The sequence below is a fragment of the Limulus polyphemus genome, unplaced genomic scaffold (assembly GCF_000517525.1).
Source record: "Limulus polyphemus unplaced genomic scaffold, Limulus_polyphemus-2.1.2 Scaffold536, whole genome shotgun sequence".
Classification (NCBI taxonomy): Eukaryota; Metazoa; Arthropoda; class Merostomata; order Xiphosura; family Limulidae; genus Limulus; species Limulus polyphemus.
The window spans coordinates 51,951-69,238 of NW_013666146.1; the positions used below are offsets into that span (position 1 = coordinate 51,951).

A 17,288-nucleotide genomic window follows, 5' to 3' on the forward strand; every position below is an offset into this window, starting at 1 on the left:
CGAGGCAAAAGTCACTTTGCATATCTAAAGGTGTTTCTCATGCGACCTCAAAAGTTAGAAATGCTACAATCCTAAATTACAGCAATGAAAAATGATTCTGATTAAAATTTTGACCTCCTATAGAAGTATAAACATGTTCTACCCATTTCAACCATTGTAGAAAGAAACATATCATATTTCAAAACTTTACTTAACACTATTTTCCTTTAAAAAATCATTGTTCACAGCTAGCTCAGTTAAAAAGTAAGCCAAAAAATGTGTCAGGTTCTACTGAAAGAATAACTTATTATATTTTTATCTTCAACCTTCAAATTACCAATTTATTTTATTCCGTTTGCTTCCAATGTAGTCCACATATTACATTATGTTAAGTCATTTTATGATTTTTTGCCTGTTACAACACTCATTGTAAAAAACTGATCAAACAAATTAATAAACTCACTCATCTTCTCTGCAAGATATATAGATGACAAAAGGAGTAATTACAAAATTGAATATACATATATATTTTTTACATATTCTGTATGTGACTTGCAAGCTATTAAAGCCATGGAAATGCAAGCAATCTGCTGCTAAATAGTTTCAAAAAAATGCATTTCAAAAGATAATTAGGTCTATACAGATTTAACAGTAAATCTAGGGTTAAATAGCTACCTTCTGTTATTGCCATTACTTGATTTTTTAAGTTGAGGCACTAAATACCAGATATTTGTTTCTAAAATTGTAATAACACGCATATCATGATTTGAGTTATAAAATGTTTACAAAAGTCATTTCGTCTGTATATAAGTATATGAGGAATCTGCAGACACTGAGCATAATGTTAAATCTCTTCTGTCAAGTTGTGAAAAGTTCATATACTGGATAAAGTTTTAGTGCATACAAATTACTTGTGTTATCTATATCAATTTAGAGCTTTTGTCATTCTTGACTGAACACGGATAATTTATGTAAATATTTCTCAACAAAGTACCTGAAGGTTTGCAAGTACGGGTCATTCATGGTTAATTGTCATCACCTGCTTTAGTGTCAACTCTGAAATGAAAAAATCATAATTTAATGCATCAATGATTATCCAGACATTCAAAAATGATATGAAGGTACTGAAGTAAAACAGATTATATAACGAACAATGAAAGTAGTGAGAGAAGTACAGAACACTTTATAAAAATATGAAACTTAGTACACCAAAGATTCCACTGTTAAATACTATAGTGTGAAATTTGGAAAACATGTACAAGAGAAAAACAAAATTACAGCAGAGTGCAATATTCATTAAAGGAATTACGGGACAATACAATGAAAATGTTCTAATTAAGTATGTAATAAGTATTAAAAAAAAAAACTACATTTATTAATAAATAATAACATACAGTCAATATAAAAGAAAATATTATATTCAACACAAAATTCACACTCATCATGAGACAGCATGCCATACAATTTTGAAGAGCAGCCAAGTTGTTGAATGGTCATTTTCAAGAGTTCTGTTACAACCTTCAGTAGGTACATGTACAAATGTTAAATTATATGATCTCATGGTCTAATTGTTAGAATATTTATTTGTGGTTCACTATGTTATAAGTGCAGTGCGATTTGTTACCTAATACAATTCAAAATTAGTATTTGATATGGTTTTATGATCAAAAGTGAATCAATACACTATATATTCGAACTGAAAATAAATGCCTATGTTTCTATCATTGATTCTTAAAGATTTCAGTATCACAAACTGGTAAATTGACACATTTTCTTTTCTACCACCAGTTTGATTAAAACATTTCAGTTTACTATCCATGGACTAAAGATTTGCTTGTTTTTTTTGCACTAATTTTGCAAAGTAGAAATCATGTAACTGTAAATGTTATATATCATTGTAATATAAATCTAATATGGGAAAAACTATAATGAAAACTATAATCTATATAAATCACCTTTTGTTAACAGGAATCTCTACTCAAACTCTTACATAAAACTTGGATTTTTTTATCAAATTTATTACTGTTTTATTATTAATTTTGTTAGTTTCAGATTAAGTAATCATTCATTGTGATCAACTCTCATTTTTTTTTTATTCTATACTATATATATATACACTAATCCAAATCTAAAAACAATTCCCACACAAAAAACCCACATACCACAGTTTAATTATATAAAAAATTACTATTCTGCATTCTAAAATAAAATACATATTTTTGTACACTTTTCATTCACTTGAGCTAAACATTGAGCTTAAGAAGGCAAAAAATATATATTAAAAAAAGGTTTATCAATATGAGCCCTACTACTGTATACTTCTAGTAACATGAAATTGAAAGTATTTTCATATTTTAACTTTAAAGTTAAAGGATAGCCCTACTAGTACTAATAGTAATAGGTCTCAGAATAATAGTGGAAAGTCACCTGCCCTAGTACTAGTACAACTAGTTTAACTTCAAGGACTAAATTCTACTTAAGATCCCTCTTAAATACGACTGTATTAGTACATGTGGTGCTTTTAATTTTATGCATCAGTTTATATAATATTAAATAATTAATATAAATCATAATGGAACGAGCTTCACAATATTATATTTAAATTTTTAATCTCATAGTTCTGTGTATTACGCCAACGTCAAAGTGTATAAATACATAACTTAGTACTTGTCTTTATAATCATATGCAAATAATAAGACGCAGCACTCTTTATTCACATATAATATTTCAGTTTTACCTTTTCACTTTTTAAGAACTAAATACAATACAAAATTAACCTACAACTACAAGCGAGATTAAACTTTTTAAACTAACGACACTTAACAATAATTATTTTAAAGTTTTATATAAAATTTAAAGTTAAATAAACAGAAACATTACAGATATTTTATTTGATTAAGTCAATGACAAAACTCTAGACTAAAAATTATTCATGGACGTTCAGATAATTCGTTGTTTACTTGTTTTCCCCTCTTAAACATAGAACGAAACTTTTATAAACTACATTTTACCATCTGGTGGCAAATGTTGTACCTAATTTAAAAGTTTTATTTGAAAGCATTATTGGGTTGCATTCGACCATCAGAAACAAATTAAGTTAAAATGTATTTAAAAATAGTGAAGTATCATGCTTGTATCAAATAACAATATTAAATAGCTATATATTTCATTTTAAGGTATAGTTTTTTTCTATCTAATTGTACTTATGTTTGAAGCGACTTTAAAAGTTACATTTACAAATAATGGTGTGTTAATTCACATCTGACTAATTGTTTAAACGCTACTCAGGAAAGAGGATACATAGTCAGGTATTAATTGTTTTCATATCACTTTCTGTTTCATTTAAAAGAACAATAACTACTACCATATCACCAGTTTTAATCTTTTGTCTTTTTTGCACCTTTTTGTTTTAACGCAAAGCCACATTTTGCTCTGTTCATCACGGCGATTCAAGCCCCGGATTTCCGCGTTTTAAGTCTGTAAACTTACCACTGTTCCACCGGAGAAACTTTTACGTTTGTAAAAAATTCAAGTTGGTTTTCAATTTACATGTGGAAATTTTCAGTTACACTGATTTCCTCCAGAGTAGATTGGTAGGGCCCAAAAAATACAAGATACAACTAATATAGAATACGGACAACTGGTTTGTTTCTCCTGACCCTCTTCAAAAGTTCAATATAAAGAAAGAGGCGGTACAAAAATATACAAACCATAATCTTTATTCAAACTCATACAGAATTTGGAGTGCGTATGTGTGGAAATAGAGGAAGAGAGTTCTCTCTCATTCAATAACTATCATTTCAATATCCCCTCCTTATCGAAAGGTGAAAAATGAATTTTAAATTAAATGTAAAAAAAATCCTGAAATTTAAGGTTAAGCAAAAATACAGAAACTTCTAAGTCACAAAACAAAAGTATGATGCTACAAACGCGTCTTTACCCGATTTGCTGATAAAAAGAAAAAAACAAACAGTTGTCTGTGTTGGAACATCACGAGTGAAGTTACTGTTATTTTTCCTACAAGAAAATACGTTTAATGACCAATAAGGATGATCTTGACTCCATGCACGATAAAGTAAGGAAACTTACGGTGTTTTCTTGATTGAAATTTCGAGGGTAGCAAACAAATGGTACTGTCCTGTACCATATTTCTCCCCTCTTCTATTATTTTTCTGGCTGACCCTTGTTTAAAGCTAATTAAATAAAATATATTCATGGATCGATCAAGAAATTGAAATACTCATCCTCAACACAGTAAAAACAATTGCCCACTAATACAAACATGTATAACAGAAAAACAGCTTTACAAAACAACAAAATGAAAACAAACAAAAATTTAACACAGATTATTTACACCCACTAGGAGAGGATATCTAACATTACCACCATCCAAGACAACATAATAATAATTTAACATATTCTTCAGTAAATAATTATTGGATAGTATGAAAAATATGAGCAACAGTTCGGAGGCTGGATTACTGCTCAAATATTACTGTGGTATTCAGTTACACTGCTTAATATCCTTCAGGTAATTATAAGTGTTTGTAAAATGAAGAGTATGGAAATGTTATATTGAAAAGTATTTCGAACACCACACTAAAGAAAAAAACAAGTAAACATATGTGAAAGAAGAAAACAAAAAAACTTTATCCATACAATAATGTTGCTTAAGTCTTAAACTACTGGCTGGCTTTTATCTCGTTTCATGACTGAAAGTGGTTGTTACAATGAAGAGGCTACTAAAAATATCAAGACAAAAGAAGAACTAAAACCCAAGAATAATGGAATACCACAATTTCAAGTCAGACCAGAGTCTTAGTACAGTATCCCACAATCCTTAAATTACCTGTATTAACGGTCATGCCAAATAAATATATACAAGAGAGATTTTATAGATTTCCAACTCATCCTAATTTGTACAAGTATCTGTACCATACTTTGAACTAAATGATCTAACTTTAGAAAACTAAACAGAAACCTGGTTAAGTACTTAAATTTCTATACAATAATCATTGTAACATGTAACCTTATCTAAGATAGAGGATTTCTTTGTAATTAAGCACAAAGTTACACAATGGGCTATCTGTGCTCTGCCCACCACGGGTATCGAAACCCGGATTCTAGCGTTGGAAGTCCACAGACATACCGCTGTGCCACTGGGGGGCAAGATAGAGGATAAGTACACGTTTATGATCCTCGTAAATCCCGCTTACAAGGATGATGCGATCTGCAATATAGAACACGAACACAAGTTAAGGAAAATTGTCTGAATATTCCCGCATAAAGACGTATTCCATGCTAGTTATAGGTAGGGTAAAATGTAATAGTTATTTGATATCATTACACTGTTACTGTCCTAGCGCAACAATTATACAATATAACCTTACCTTCTTTAAAGATAAGTAATGTAGTGACAACATAGAGAATGTGATTAAACCTTGTTGGAATCGTAATTGTTTGATTTAGAAAATTTCATTCTAATACTTTCTTTTTAAAGAACAAATTATAATAATTTTATCAATAACTCTAGGAGTTGCTTATTAATTATAAAATAATCAAAATGAAATACTTCTATGTAACCACTGATATTAAAGTGAGACTTAATTTAAAATTTACCGATGTTCCGATACGTTGCACAATTTATTGTGTAATAGAAAAGAAAAACTAAAAAGTGGTTAGAAATTATAAAAATCGTAACAAGAAAATCAATAATATAGCCAGAAACTTTGCTAGATATTCGAAGCAGCAAGATAGAAAAAATAAAGTTCGTAAACTTACATTTAGCCACCTGAATCTTATTTATACAAGTATTTCATAAGTCTGTAGAGGACTGTGAGTAGCATAAGTTACTATATTCAACAGAATATACTGAATGCTGTTCAAGAAGTTATAAAATGGATGCACAATAAGTTTTAGTTTTAAAAACTAAACTTAAAAGCCCAAAACTTAAGTACAAGTATAATTTTTTTTTAAAGTCCAAATTAACAGACATGCCATCGAAATGTCTAATCTACCAACTTATAAATTATGTTGTGAAAATGAGTAGGTTTATAGAAGATTGTGAAAGGCCTTTGCAAACACATCAGAACTTTCATAATCCAACATATGTTCAGTCCTGGTGACAACCATATACACCTGGTTACCATTTCAAATAAGTGTGGTAAAAATTTCCTCATCAGCTACGAGTGAGAAATATATAAATCATCACAGGAGAATTAGTTGACAAGACTGGCAACATAGTCTAAATACAGTAGCACACTAGTGTATTGGGAAATAACAACTTAACCTTTAGTCATGCGATGAATGCTAGAATAAAGTAAATATTTATAAACTTCTAACATCACAATGAGACCAGAATAACTCGGACCAGCGTTTCTTAAACTAGGGTCCGCGAATTATGTTCGAAATATAATAAAATGTTTAAAAAAATGATTTTTAGAATAACAAATATTTTTCGTAAAATTAGAGGAAAGAATTCCATATGGCACCCCCACCCAAAAATTGTAGAATTGCCTGGATAAAAAAGATTCTGAAAAGGGTTTATTTTAAGGGGCGTATTAGAAAAATTGGGGCATGGCTTTTTGGGGTTTACCAAAAAAAAAAATGAAAAAAATGTTCCCTTTATTCAAGACATTTCTAAAGTTTATCCCCAAGAAGATTGTTCATCTAATTAATGAAGTAAGTGGTATAATAATGTATTAAAATTATCAGATCATACTATTAATATGATTTATTAATACATAAATATTACTTTGATGATTTTTTTTTAAACTGAGTGGGGTGCCATATGGAACTCTTACCAAATTAGATTTATATGGAATATTTTATTTAAAATAAAACTCTCGATAGATTTGAGGGGGGGGGGGGTCTGCAAAAATGTTTTTAATTAAAAGAGGTCTTCTGGTTATTAAAGTTTGAGAACCGCTGACTTAACAATGATTGCTGAATTGTCAGATAGAAAGTGGACGTTGAATTTAACTTTCAACAACCAAGCACGCTGACCAATCACAATTAGAATAGTCCTGAAAAGCAACTGTCATAAGTTTTGTGGAAGATTCCTTCAGATTTTCTTAGTTACATTAAGAGGCATCCAAAAACTAGAAAGAACCAGTTTAATCCATCAAAAACTGTGATTGAATTGTGAAAACCAGAGTATAAAAACTGTGTCTAAAACAAGATAGTTAGCAAAGTTAGCAGTGAGGAAGAGTTAGAAATTAAAAAAACTACAGTGGATCAAACTTCAGTTCTCTCATTAGTATTCTCTTGTACACGGATAAACAAACATTAAAAAAAGAACTTGAGTTGATAAAATGAATAATGAAAGTTATTAATACGAGATTTGTGAGAGAATTCTTAAGAAAGGTAATTATTTAATTATATTTTGAATTATTTCCAAGAATTATGTTTCCATGTTTTGTATTGTTTCTTTTAGAAATGTAAATAAACCGTTGTTTTGTAAACTTTCATCTGTCTCCTTGATTCTCACGTAAACTTCTTCCAGTCTATGTAATTGATTGCATATTCTTTGTATCTTTAAATAAACACCATTTCTAATTGGTTTGTTTTAGAACAGTAATGCCCTTTAGAGTCCTACAAAAACATTTCCCATTTAAATTATATCAAACACTGCTGAAAACAGTCTGGAACCTGTATACCTTAGCTATTAGATCAAATTAGTATAATTAAACTTAACACTATTTCTGATGAAAAGAAAATAAGATGTAAAGTTAACCTTCAGTTTATAAGACCAATACAGTATTAATCAAAAACTCAAATGCTGGATATTATATTTCTTCTTAATTATGTATTGGGAATAGAAACATGAACTACATACAAGATTCTTCTCTGATCTTACAAAAAGTGATTAAGTTTATTATGTTGAAACACAAATCCCGACCAAATAATTATGTATATCAACTTTATAATTAAACTCATACCACAAACACGAGAAAACCCAGAAATTTATAATTCTATTAAAGCATGAATTATAAATAGAGTTATTCAATGTACTCAGCCTTCTGTATCATTTCTTATTACACTTTTTTAACAGAGTCTATTTTAGCCTACTACACGCGTTAGGTTAAGACAGACTATATATATATATATATATATATATAGATATATATATAAATATATATATAAAAGAAAAAAAAAAGAGAAGGATCACATTTAGGCAGATTTAAGAATAACAAATTTGATTATTTTAGAGATAAATTTTTTGTAATTTAACCATATTTCTCTTTCATTTAAAATATTTATATTGGACATATCTATGTCCTAAACAAACAAATACAACTCAACGAATAATGAAATGGTTAAAGTATCATTCCTAGCTTTAATAGATTATAAACTAAACAGATAAATTTTCCCTGTAATTTTAAGACTATTTGATTAAAAACATTGAAAATTAAAATATACTGGATGATACTTCTTAATGAAAACATAGAAGTCTAAAAAATAAAATGCAAGAAATACTCCTAATTTCTCAACAATGACTACATATTCTAATATAAACAAAAAATCTTCACGGAAGTAGCTATTTATATCACACTTTTAATATATTTCTCAATCATGACTACATGTTCTAACAAAAACAAAAGAAAGTCTTCAGTGAAGAAATTATCGAGTCACATTTTTAATACTTTATTGCAAATATAAACCTGATTAAGATCACTTTCAGATCACTGAAACATAGAACTTAAAGGAATTAAACAGACATTTATTGCAAAATTTGTTTTGAAACTTTTAGAACACTATGAAAACGTGAAATGTTACAATTCTTTTCTTCTCTCTCAATACTTCTCATTTGCATCATTAATAAGTACTTATTTAAAAACAATGAGTATATTAATATGCCAAAACAAAATTTTCTGTTTGATAAGAAGAAAAACATTGAGAGAGTGAACAGTATATCTAAATTGTTTTATCATTTCTTTTAAAAAATAAACAAAATACAACAAAAATTTTGAGTGTTACAGAAGTAAAAAATTGCTGAAAATATTACTTGGAATTTACATGTTATACAACAAAGCTGTAAAATAATACATGTATTAGAATTTATTAAAATAATGGTTTACATACTGAGGATTATCAAACAAAAAAGAAATTTTAATTAAAACACAACTCTATCATTCTTTAAGATATAATTATAAGCAATTATAGTGTAATCAAGTAACAAAATTAAAAAAAAATTCAAACCCAATTTTTTTGATATACACTATCTATAAGAAATTCTTAATATGTAATGAGTTTTTTCCTGCCAATATGGCAGATTGATTGAATATGTTTTTTAATGATCATTGTAACCCTAAAAAGCATGTATAAATTTAATAACACAATAAATTTCTAACATACAATTTATTTAAACACTTTGTTGCGGGAGGAGCAGTTTATTGTTTGGAATAAAAAATAATCTCCGCCAATCTAAACAAAACATGAAAACGTTAATATGGTGTAGGAAAAAAAAAAAAGGGATTAGTTCTTCAAAATGTATATGAAGTACATTTTAATCACAGATTTGAAATATTTTACAACATAATTCACCTTAACCTACATACAAAAGCATGCTACCACATGAAGTCCTAGACTCTGAATAATAGGGAGGAGCAGTTTATTGTTTGGAATAAAAAATAATCTCCGCCAATCTAAACAAAACATGAAAACGTTAATATGGTGTAGGAAAAAAAAAAAAAGGGATTAGTTCTTCAAAATGTATATGAAGTACATTTTAATCACAGATTTGAAATATTTTACAACATAATTCACCTTAACCTACATACAAAAGCATGCTACCACATGAAGTCCTAGACTCTGAATAATAAAGACATAAATCCAGGCTCACATAAGGCTTACAAGTTATAGGATGGTGGATTAAGATCAAAGAGAACACAACACATTGAATTGATTGTTTAAAAATACAGTTCAAAACCTCAAAAATTATTCTGAAACAATAAAGAATTTTTTATGGTAGAAATCAGTTAACTTCACAACTTTGCCAACATGCTTATGAGTCCTTGGTCTAAGGAAAAATATTTATTTCTTTTATAAATGTCTCATTTTGTTCCTACCAGTAAGATATCTGGTGGATTACAATAGTTTTTTCTTTCTTTTATACCTGAAGAGCAGGTTAACTTTCACTCCTTTGTATACACAGAATATTCACTTTTGAAACGATCCAAGACAATGCCACACTCAGATTTTTACAATATAAAATTTTTTTAGAAAATTATGATTATCACCTAATTCACTTATTCTTTAAAAGTTTTTACATTCTAAATCTTAGACACAAAATTACTGAATATTTTGTATCCTATTCTTTGTGCATTCCTGAGATCCCTGCATCAATACTAAGTAAATCACTTCTATGTATATGGTTTCTCAGCTATTCTTATGCAATAACGTTTTTCCTGCATGTCTAACGAATTTATTTACTAGTAGCACACAATTAGATGGAGATGTTCCTTGAATTCAATATCACAGAAATTTTTCTTCTATTCACTCTTCACCATTGTTCGTTACATTCAGGTTTTTCGCAAAACTTCGTAAATGTTTGATGTAATCAAGCATTACAGATGCCATAGTCTGGTCAATCAAATACTGAGGAAGCCAACCCTAGAATACAAAATAATGGTGTTTGAAATAAGGCTTGCATACTGGGTTGTCCAGCAAACAACCTACAGGCCAATTATGGTTGTCCACACTTGAATGAACATGTTAGTGTTATGTTGTCCCAAGTCAAATATCACACTAGAAAACTCATTAGTAGAAAGAAAATTGTGATTTTATCAAAGACTTTTATGAGGAAACATAAATCATGATGCACAATATGCCCTTAGTTACTAATTTTACAAAATGTGGACTATCTCAACAACAGTTAATATGAAATGGCAACAGCTAGAAAACATTATCTATGTCTAATGTACCAAAATATGCAAAATGTAAATGGCAAAAACAAACCTGGCATTATCAAAATCTTTTGAGTGGTGATCCATTATTAGTTATAAATTGTGACAGGTTTGCAAGTGATTATAAGGAACTCTCTTATTGGTAAGCAGTTTGTATAGTCTTGATGATAACATCCCTCCAGAAATCAGAACATGGGTCAATCACTTACATGGATATAAAAATATTCTACAATCACATACTTAGGAAACCAACCAAGGAAATAAAAATGCTTTACAGATACCACAGTCTGGTCAATCACATACTAAGGAAGCCAACCATGGAAAAAAATACTTTACAGATACCACAGTCTGGTCAATCATGTACTAAGGAAGCCAACCATGGAAAAAAAATACTTTACAGATACCACAGTCTGGTCAATCATGTACTAAGGAAGCCAACCATGGAAAAAAATACTTTACAGATACCACAGTCTGGTCAATCACGTACTAAGGAAGCCAACCATGGAAATAAAAAATGCTTTACAGATACCACAGTCTGGTTAATTACATACTCAGGAAGCCAACCATGGAAATAAAAGTACTTTACAGATACCATAGTCTGGTCAATAACATCTTAGGAATCCAACCATGGAAGAAGAAGAAATACATTGCAGATGTTATAGTCTTATCAATTACATACTGAAGAAGCCAACCAGGGAAATAAAAATGCTTTACAGATACCAGAGTCTGGTTAATCACATACCACAGAAGCCAGTCTTGAAATAAAAAATGCCAAACTGAAAGATAAAAAAAATTATTTAAAAGTTGAAAGAAACCAGTTCTTCTCATCAAGACAGTAGTTTACCACTGTCCAAGTTAAAAAAAAAAGTAATCTAACTGATTCTAAATGTTTAGGATAAAATATTTCATTTTAGAGATTGCTTAATACGATAACTTAAAACAGTATTCCAAAGTTGTACTATAAATCTGAACATTTTTTATAACACAGGCCTGCGATGGTTTTCTTATCTTGAAATTTTTACATATTGTACAGTAATTCCTGTATGCTGAATCTGAAAACAAAATACATTTTTCTTTATCACATTTTTCACAAAATGTCATTATGCAATACATAAAAGAAAGACCAAAACATGTAGGCTTGAGACTAAAAACCGAAGATTTCACAAAAGAAAATCAGAATGAATGAGGATGCATATTCGTTTGACATCAATGTTCTTCACATTTCTTTGTTTAACATTTCTTTGTTCTTTCTTTAACAAACATATTAATAATAAAATAATAATAATTTGATCCAAGAAAGAGATTTTTCTTTCTTCCTAATCTGAAAAAAAATCTTTACATGACAGAAAAAAAATATATATTATTTTTGAAATCAGCGTAGCTGAATTATGGAAAATCCATTATTAAAACCAAAATAACTTTTATGAAGTTTAAATTTGCAGACCTGTGTAATTGTTTGTAATCACATATTTCATGTTTGGTTAACCAGCTGAAAATGTTGTTTACAGAGAGAATTAAGAAAAGATGTAGGTTTGAATGATGGCTGAAAGATGATTTGAAAAACAAAGGTAGTTTTAGTAAACTAATAAAAATAAATGCACACCTGGAGTTTGTGAGTTACTGCCCTAGCTTAAGATTAATGATTAGGATACTTTTCCAATTCAAGTTAAATATAAGAATATAAATCTAAGGTATTGTATAAACAAATAACACAGCCAGAGTCTATTAGTAGTTGCAACTGTAATAATTTTGAGATTAATTACCTATTTATTTCTGAATGTAACAAATTTTAATAAGTTCTTCAAATCAATGCTTTAAACTTAAATTTAGTGAGGTATTACACTTTAATTACTTGTAAGTCACCATTAACATGTCAATTTCTTAAAGAGTACAAGCTATAACAGTAAATCACCATAGAGTTAGTTTTTTCTAGAAAAAGAATGTAAATACTGTTCTATTTAAAATAACGCAAGTACTAAACATTTCAGTATAGCCTAAAAAACTATGAAAGAAAATGTACTTCCAAATTAATCAAACATTAAATGAGATGAACAAGATAATATAAGATATATACCTTTAGATTAGTATTTGATAGCCACTGTAGGTGACATCTGTTATTGCTTCCATCGACTGGAGTGAATACATAAACACTTGGCCCCTGTTCCCCTCTGTTCAATAAAAAAGATGAAAAGGATGTTTAACATTTTTAATACACTTTTGAGAAACTTATATTGAGTTTGAAAACTGCATAACAAGTACTGACGGTAAAAGTACTTTTTAAAATAACTGGATATTTCAGTATATCTTTTACATCCAAATTAACAATCATTCAAAAAAATGCTAATTGTAACCTCATAAAATTAATAACGTATTTCCAAATTAATAAGTTAAGTATGCAAATAATGATTTATGAGCATAATAAACTGACTTATTGATGGTGGAACATACTACATGCTTTGACAGAACATTGGTCTGTTTTCTTCAGGTATGATCTGTAACTAGGCAATACAGGGTTTATACGCAAGTACAAAAAAGGGCAAAAGACACAAGGGTTTTATGTAAAGAAAATGATAGCACCAAGTGACAGGGTTATAGAGAAAAGTCAAGGCTGGTCAAGTGTACGAGCAGTAAATAAACGTAGCCAAATATGGTCGATTTGCTAATGCCATTGTCACAGTTTAGTGAGAGATTGTTTGCTTTGATTATTTCTATAGTTTCTAAATAATCACTTTCTTTTTTAGTTTTGGGTTGGTGTAGTAGATAAATTTTGTCCCTAAGTACCTTGATGATAACTGAAACTCACCTCTACACGTGACCTTAGTGTTTTTTCCATCTTATTTTCTGATGAAAACATAGGCTGTAACAATGTAGTGAGTCTCCAAATTATTTTAACATTATATATTCAACCCTCTATAACAATATTTGTGGAAAATACCATGACCACTGAACTATTTTTTTTTTAGGACATGAACAGCAGATTTATACTTTTCATACATTTTCTCAAAATCAAATTATAGGACAGAAAAAACAAAATTGTGATGTATCAAAACCTATTTCTATTTTCTCTTTTTATTTGTGCATTCAAACTTGTGTAAAAGTGACAGCAATTTATTACAATAGCAAAAATTACTTGCTTTTCTGCAAATTGAACTTTAACAATAAAAAAGTGTATTTTAATTTCCTTATGAAAGTCAATTTAATTACGTTTTATATTTGACAGTAAAAATTTTCTGAATACATCAGCAGCTATAAGAACTCGAGGAAAAGGTTTACCATGTTGGTGATTTGCAATCAGTGACTACAGTTTATTAACTTTAACTGCACAATATCATCTTGCTTTGTCAAATGAATTCATTCTGTTGAAAGTTGTGAAAACTTTAAGTAACAAACAAATTTTCGAGAGAGAAAACATTGTGCTACATAGTTGAGAAACACACGGAAGTGGAGTTAAAATAACTTATTCTTTATATTTACAATTTAATTACATATTTTACACAAATGACCTAATATACAAACACTTTTATATAAAAGAAATAAAACTTTCAAAAATATACCAAAATGAGTTTCAGATCAAGAATGCTTAAAATAATAACTTTTTTAAATAAAATATCTCAGAACGAAATGAATAAAATATTTAAACCTTTCCTGTTTTATATCTTCATTACCTAACATACTTGGCTTGTGGAGGCATAGCAGGATGTGTTATAGAGACCATACCATTGATAATAGAACCACCTCGATACTGCAACATTCTAACTGCAACAAAATCCCTGTTAAACAAAAGTCAATCGTTTTTACGGAAGGTTGATTTCAGGTTACATTCTACAGCTAAGATTTTTCATATAGAACGTACAATACAATGAAGAAAAAATTAAGATTCATAGTGACAATCCAGTACCATTCATAACCACATTCAACTATCCCACATACTTTAGAACAGAGGCATCGCTAGGCAATGGCACATGGGGCCCATGCCCTAATTCTATTTGGTGTCTTGAAAAGTTTGAATAGAAAACCATAACTGATATTATACTGAAACATTGAAAATTCCCACGCCTATGGGCCTAAGCTCCAAACCTTTGAAGCACCTAGCAACACCTCTGGTTTAGAGAATAGGTCCAGTAACATGAAGTAGTTTTAAAAGTTTGGATCATATATTTAATTCAAAATTGTTTGTCAACTGAAATACTTTTTTCAGTTTCTTAATTTATATTTGTATTAAATTAATTTTCATATAATTGTTTACACAGACATTGGGCTTCTCTACTCAAATGTTATTTGAACTTGGAGTGCTAATTTGAAGATAAAAAACATGAAATCTATGTATGTAACATTAAACTGTTTTATTTTAATACATTCACAAAAACTAGCAAAATACCTGCTAGTGATGATGCCTCCAACTCCATCTGCAACAATGTAGATAATATCTGTCTGATTGTCAATTTTCTGAAGAACCTAAATAAAGTTATTGACAAGTAATATTGAGAGGTTTATTCTCGTCACTCGGATATTCTGATTTTCTATTAGTATTATGCATACAAGCTGGCTTATTAACACATTTTTAAGTGTAAAAGAGTGTAACAAACATGAATCAACTTAAGTTATTTTAAAGCTATTATATTATACACATAAAAACATTAATAAATCATGAAATGAAAGTAAACACTTCCAACAGACATCCATTATTCTCTGAAATCATCTCAAGAAAACTACTTGTAGCTGAATACATCTGATTTTGTCATAATTTCTAGAATGATTTTAATTGATCTTAAAATCAACATTAGTTGTACATTATATTTTATGTTTAATATGTTGTTAATGTACAAAGTTGAAAAGTTTCAGCTTTTTTTTCTCTTTTTGATAAAGTAATTTTGATTCAACTTAAACTTTTTATCAACTACGAAGTTACAGTATATAAGAGGCAGTTGTCATTAAAAAATCTAATATACATAAGGCAAGATGACTGAAAAACCTTGATTGTTTTAGTTGTAGGGTTCCAATTTGGCACGTTCTCAATATTATAGAAAAGTTCTTCAACCACTTTCTGAGGTGTTATCTTTATTTTGCCCTTGAAAAGAAAGATAAGTTTCCAATTTAAACTTGAATATCACAAGCTCCAAAGACTCACATAATATTTCATCAGAATGTTTTAAGCATCAGATAGATGAATATACGTAAATGTTATTTACTTTATAAAAGATATACATTTTTTACTTTAAGAACTTTTGTCTTAAAACTAGATAGGAAAAGTAACAATTAAAAATGCAATTCAGTTAGTGCACTGACTAAAAATCATGAATTTGTAAGCTAAATACAAATAACTATAAAAATAATAATGACAATATGAATTATTGGACAAAATATTTAACTGGAAAGAGAGAATATTAAAAACTTATAAACATATATAATGAACAATCTCCCCTTTCTTTAGTGGAAACTACTATAAACTTTAAGCTTTTATGCTGATTTTTATAGAGACGGAACTAAAAAATACTAGTAGAGACCCACAAAACATCTGAGGTCAAATTAGTATTTTTATTGCAACAGTGCTTCTATAAATATAGGATTTCTAGAATATAATAAGAAATAATTCTAAATGTAGACATTGAAATCTATGTCCACTTGTCTTAGGCCTAACATTAGTTAAGCCTTTATTAATTACAGCCTATATTCGATAAAAAGATAAACAAACACTGCAATTTGTGTAAATGTTTTGCTTGAGTTTAGTTAGAGGCTTTAGCATACTCTATACTATCAATAAATAAACTTATAATGTTATTCTACGACTTAGTGTTAGACCTTTTTAAAAACTTTGATAAGCTTTTGATATTTTCGTGTACAAAATATCTATTAAACATATTTACTTCCACCTTTGGCTTATTTCCATTAAAGTGAAGTGCATGTGCATTTGCAGGATAGACAAAACTGAATATTATTATTATTATAGATTGTGTAAAAATGCATTTGGACTTTTTTTTTGGTTCTTAGCGTAACATTTGACATGAATAGTATTATATGATTCCAGTTGGCACACAGTGGCAGATTAATATGTTGAAATAAATCTTTTCTCACTGAATAAGCTTGAAACATTCTTTGAACAGTATATGATCTGATCACAAAAAGAAAAAAAAATCCACAGAACATAACTGAAAAATTAAGAATTCAGTCTTTTTGTTTTTTCAAGTATGTTCATGAAGAACATTTAAACATTTTCATTGAGAACAGGAAATTATTTAATTTTTATAAGGAAGGGGTCAAATAAAAAAAATTGCATTTACATTTCAACAAAGTAAACAACACAATAAATATAAACAAATATTTATGCTCAGATAATTAAAAAAGAGGTAATTTGATCACTTGACCTACTTTATCAATGTCTAGGTATTTGCAAATATGTAATAT

General features: G+C 28.7%; 2 protein-coding genes across 8 annotated transcripts in view; both read right to left on the reverse strand.

The window, feature by feature from the left end:
- Positions 1-2,960, reverse strand: part of LOC106458945 (ethanolamine-phosphate phospho-lyase-like) — a 29,626-nt gene extending 26,666 nt beyond the window's left edge. The window contains exons 1-2 of one of the 4 annotated variants that reach the window (XM_022385314.1): positions 2,940-2,960; positions 974-1,035 (exon numbers count right to left, since the gene is read on the reverse strand). In XM_022385314.1, coding sequence (XP_022241022.1) covers positions 974-1,002 — 29 coding nt within the window. In that variant the 5' untranslated portion in view covers positions 1,003-1,035; positions 2,940-2,960. Of the gene's footprint in view, positions 1-973; positions 1,036-1,934; positions 2,711-2,859; positions 2,915-2,939 lie in introns of those variants that run through there. The other 3 variants (XM_022385312.1, XM_022385311.1, XM_013918513.2) reach the window with 3 other exon arrangements.
- Positions 2,961-9,139: 6,179 nt separating this feature from the next.
- The window catches only part of LOC106458946 (steroidogenic acute regulatory protein-like), a 28,682-nt gene continuing 20,533 nt past the window's right edge, over positions 9,140-17,288 (reverse strand). The window contains exons 10-15 of one of the 4 annotated variants that reach the window (XR_002610472.1): positions 15,859-15,954; positions 15,265-15,341; positions 14,552-14,656; positions 12,961-13,054; positions 9,754-10,593; positions 9,140-9,531 (exon numbers count right to left, since the gene is read on the reverse strand). Coding sequence is in view for 3 of the 4 variants with exons in the window: in XM_022385317.1 (XP_022241025.1) it covers positions 10,477-10,593; positions 12,961-13,054; positions 14,552-14,656; positions 15,265-15,341; positions 15,859-15,954 (489 nt within the window). In the remaining variant the exon portion in view is untranslated. Of the gene's footprint in view, positions 9,532-9,600; positions 10,594-12,960; positions 13,055-14,551; positions 14,657-15,264; positions 15,342-15,858; positions 15,955-17,288 lie in introns of those variants that run through there. The other 3 variants (XM_022385317.1, XM_022385315.1, XM_013918514.2) reach the window with 3 other exon arrangements.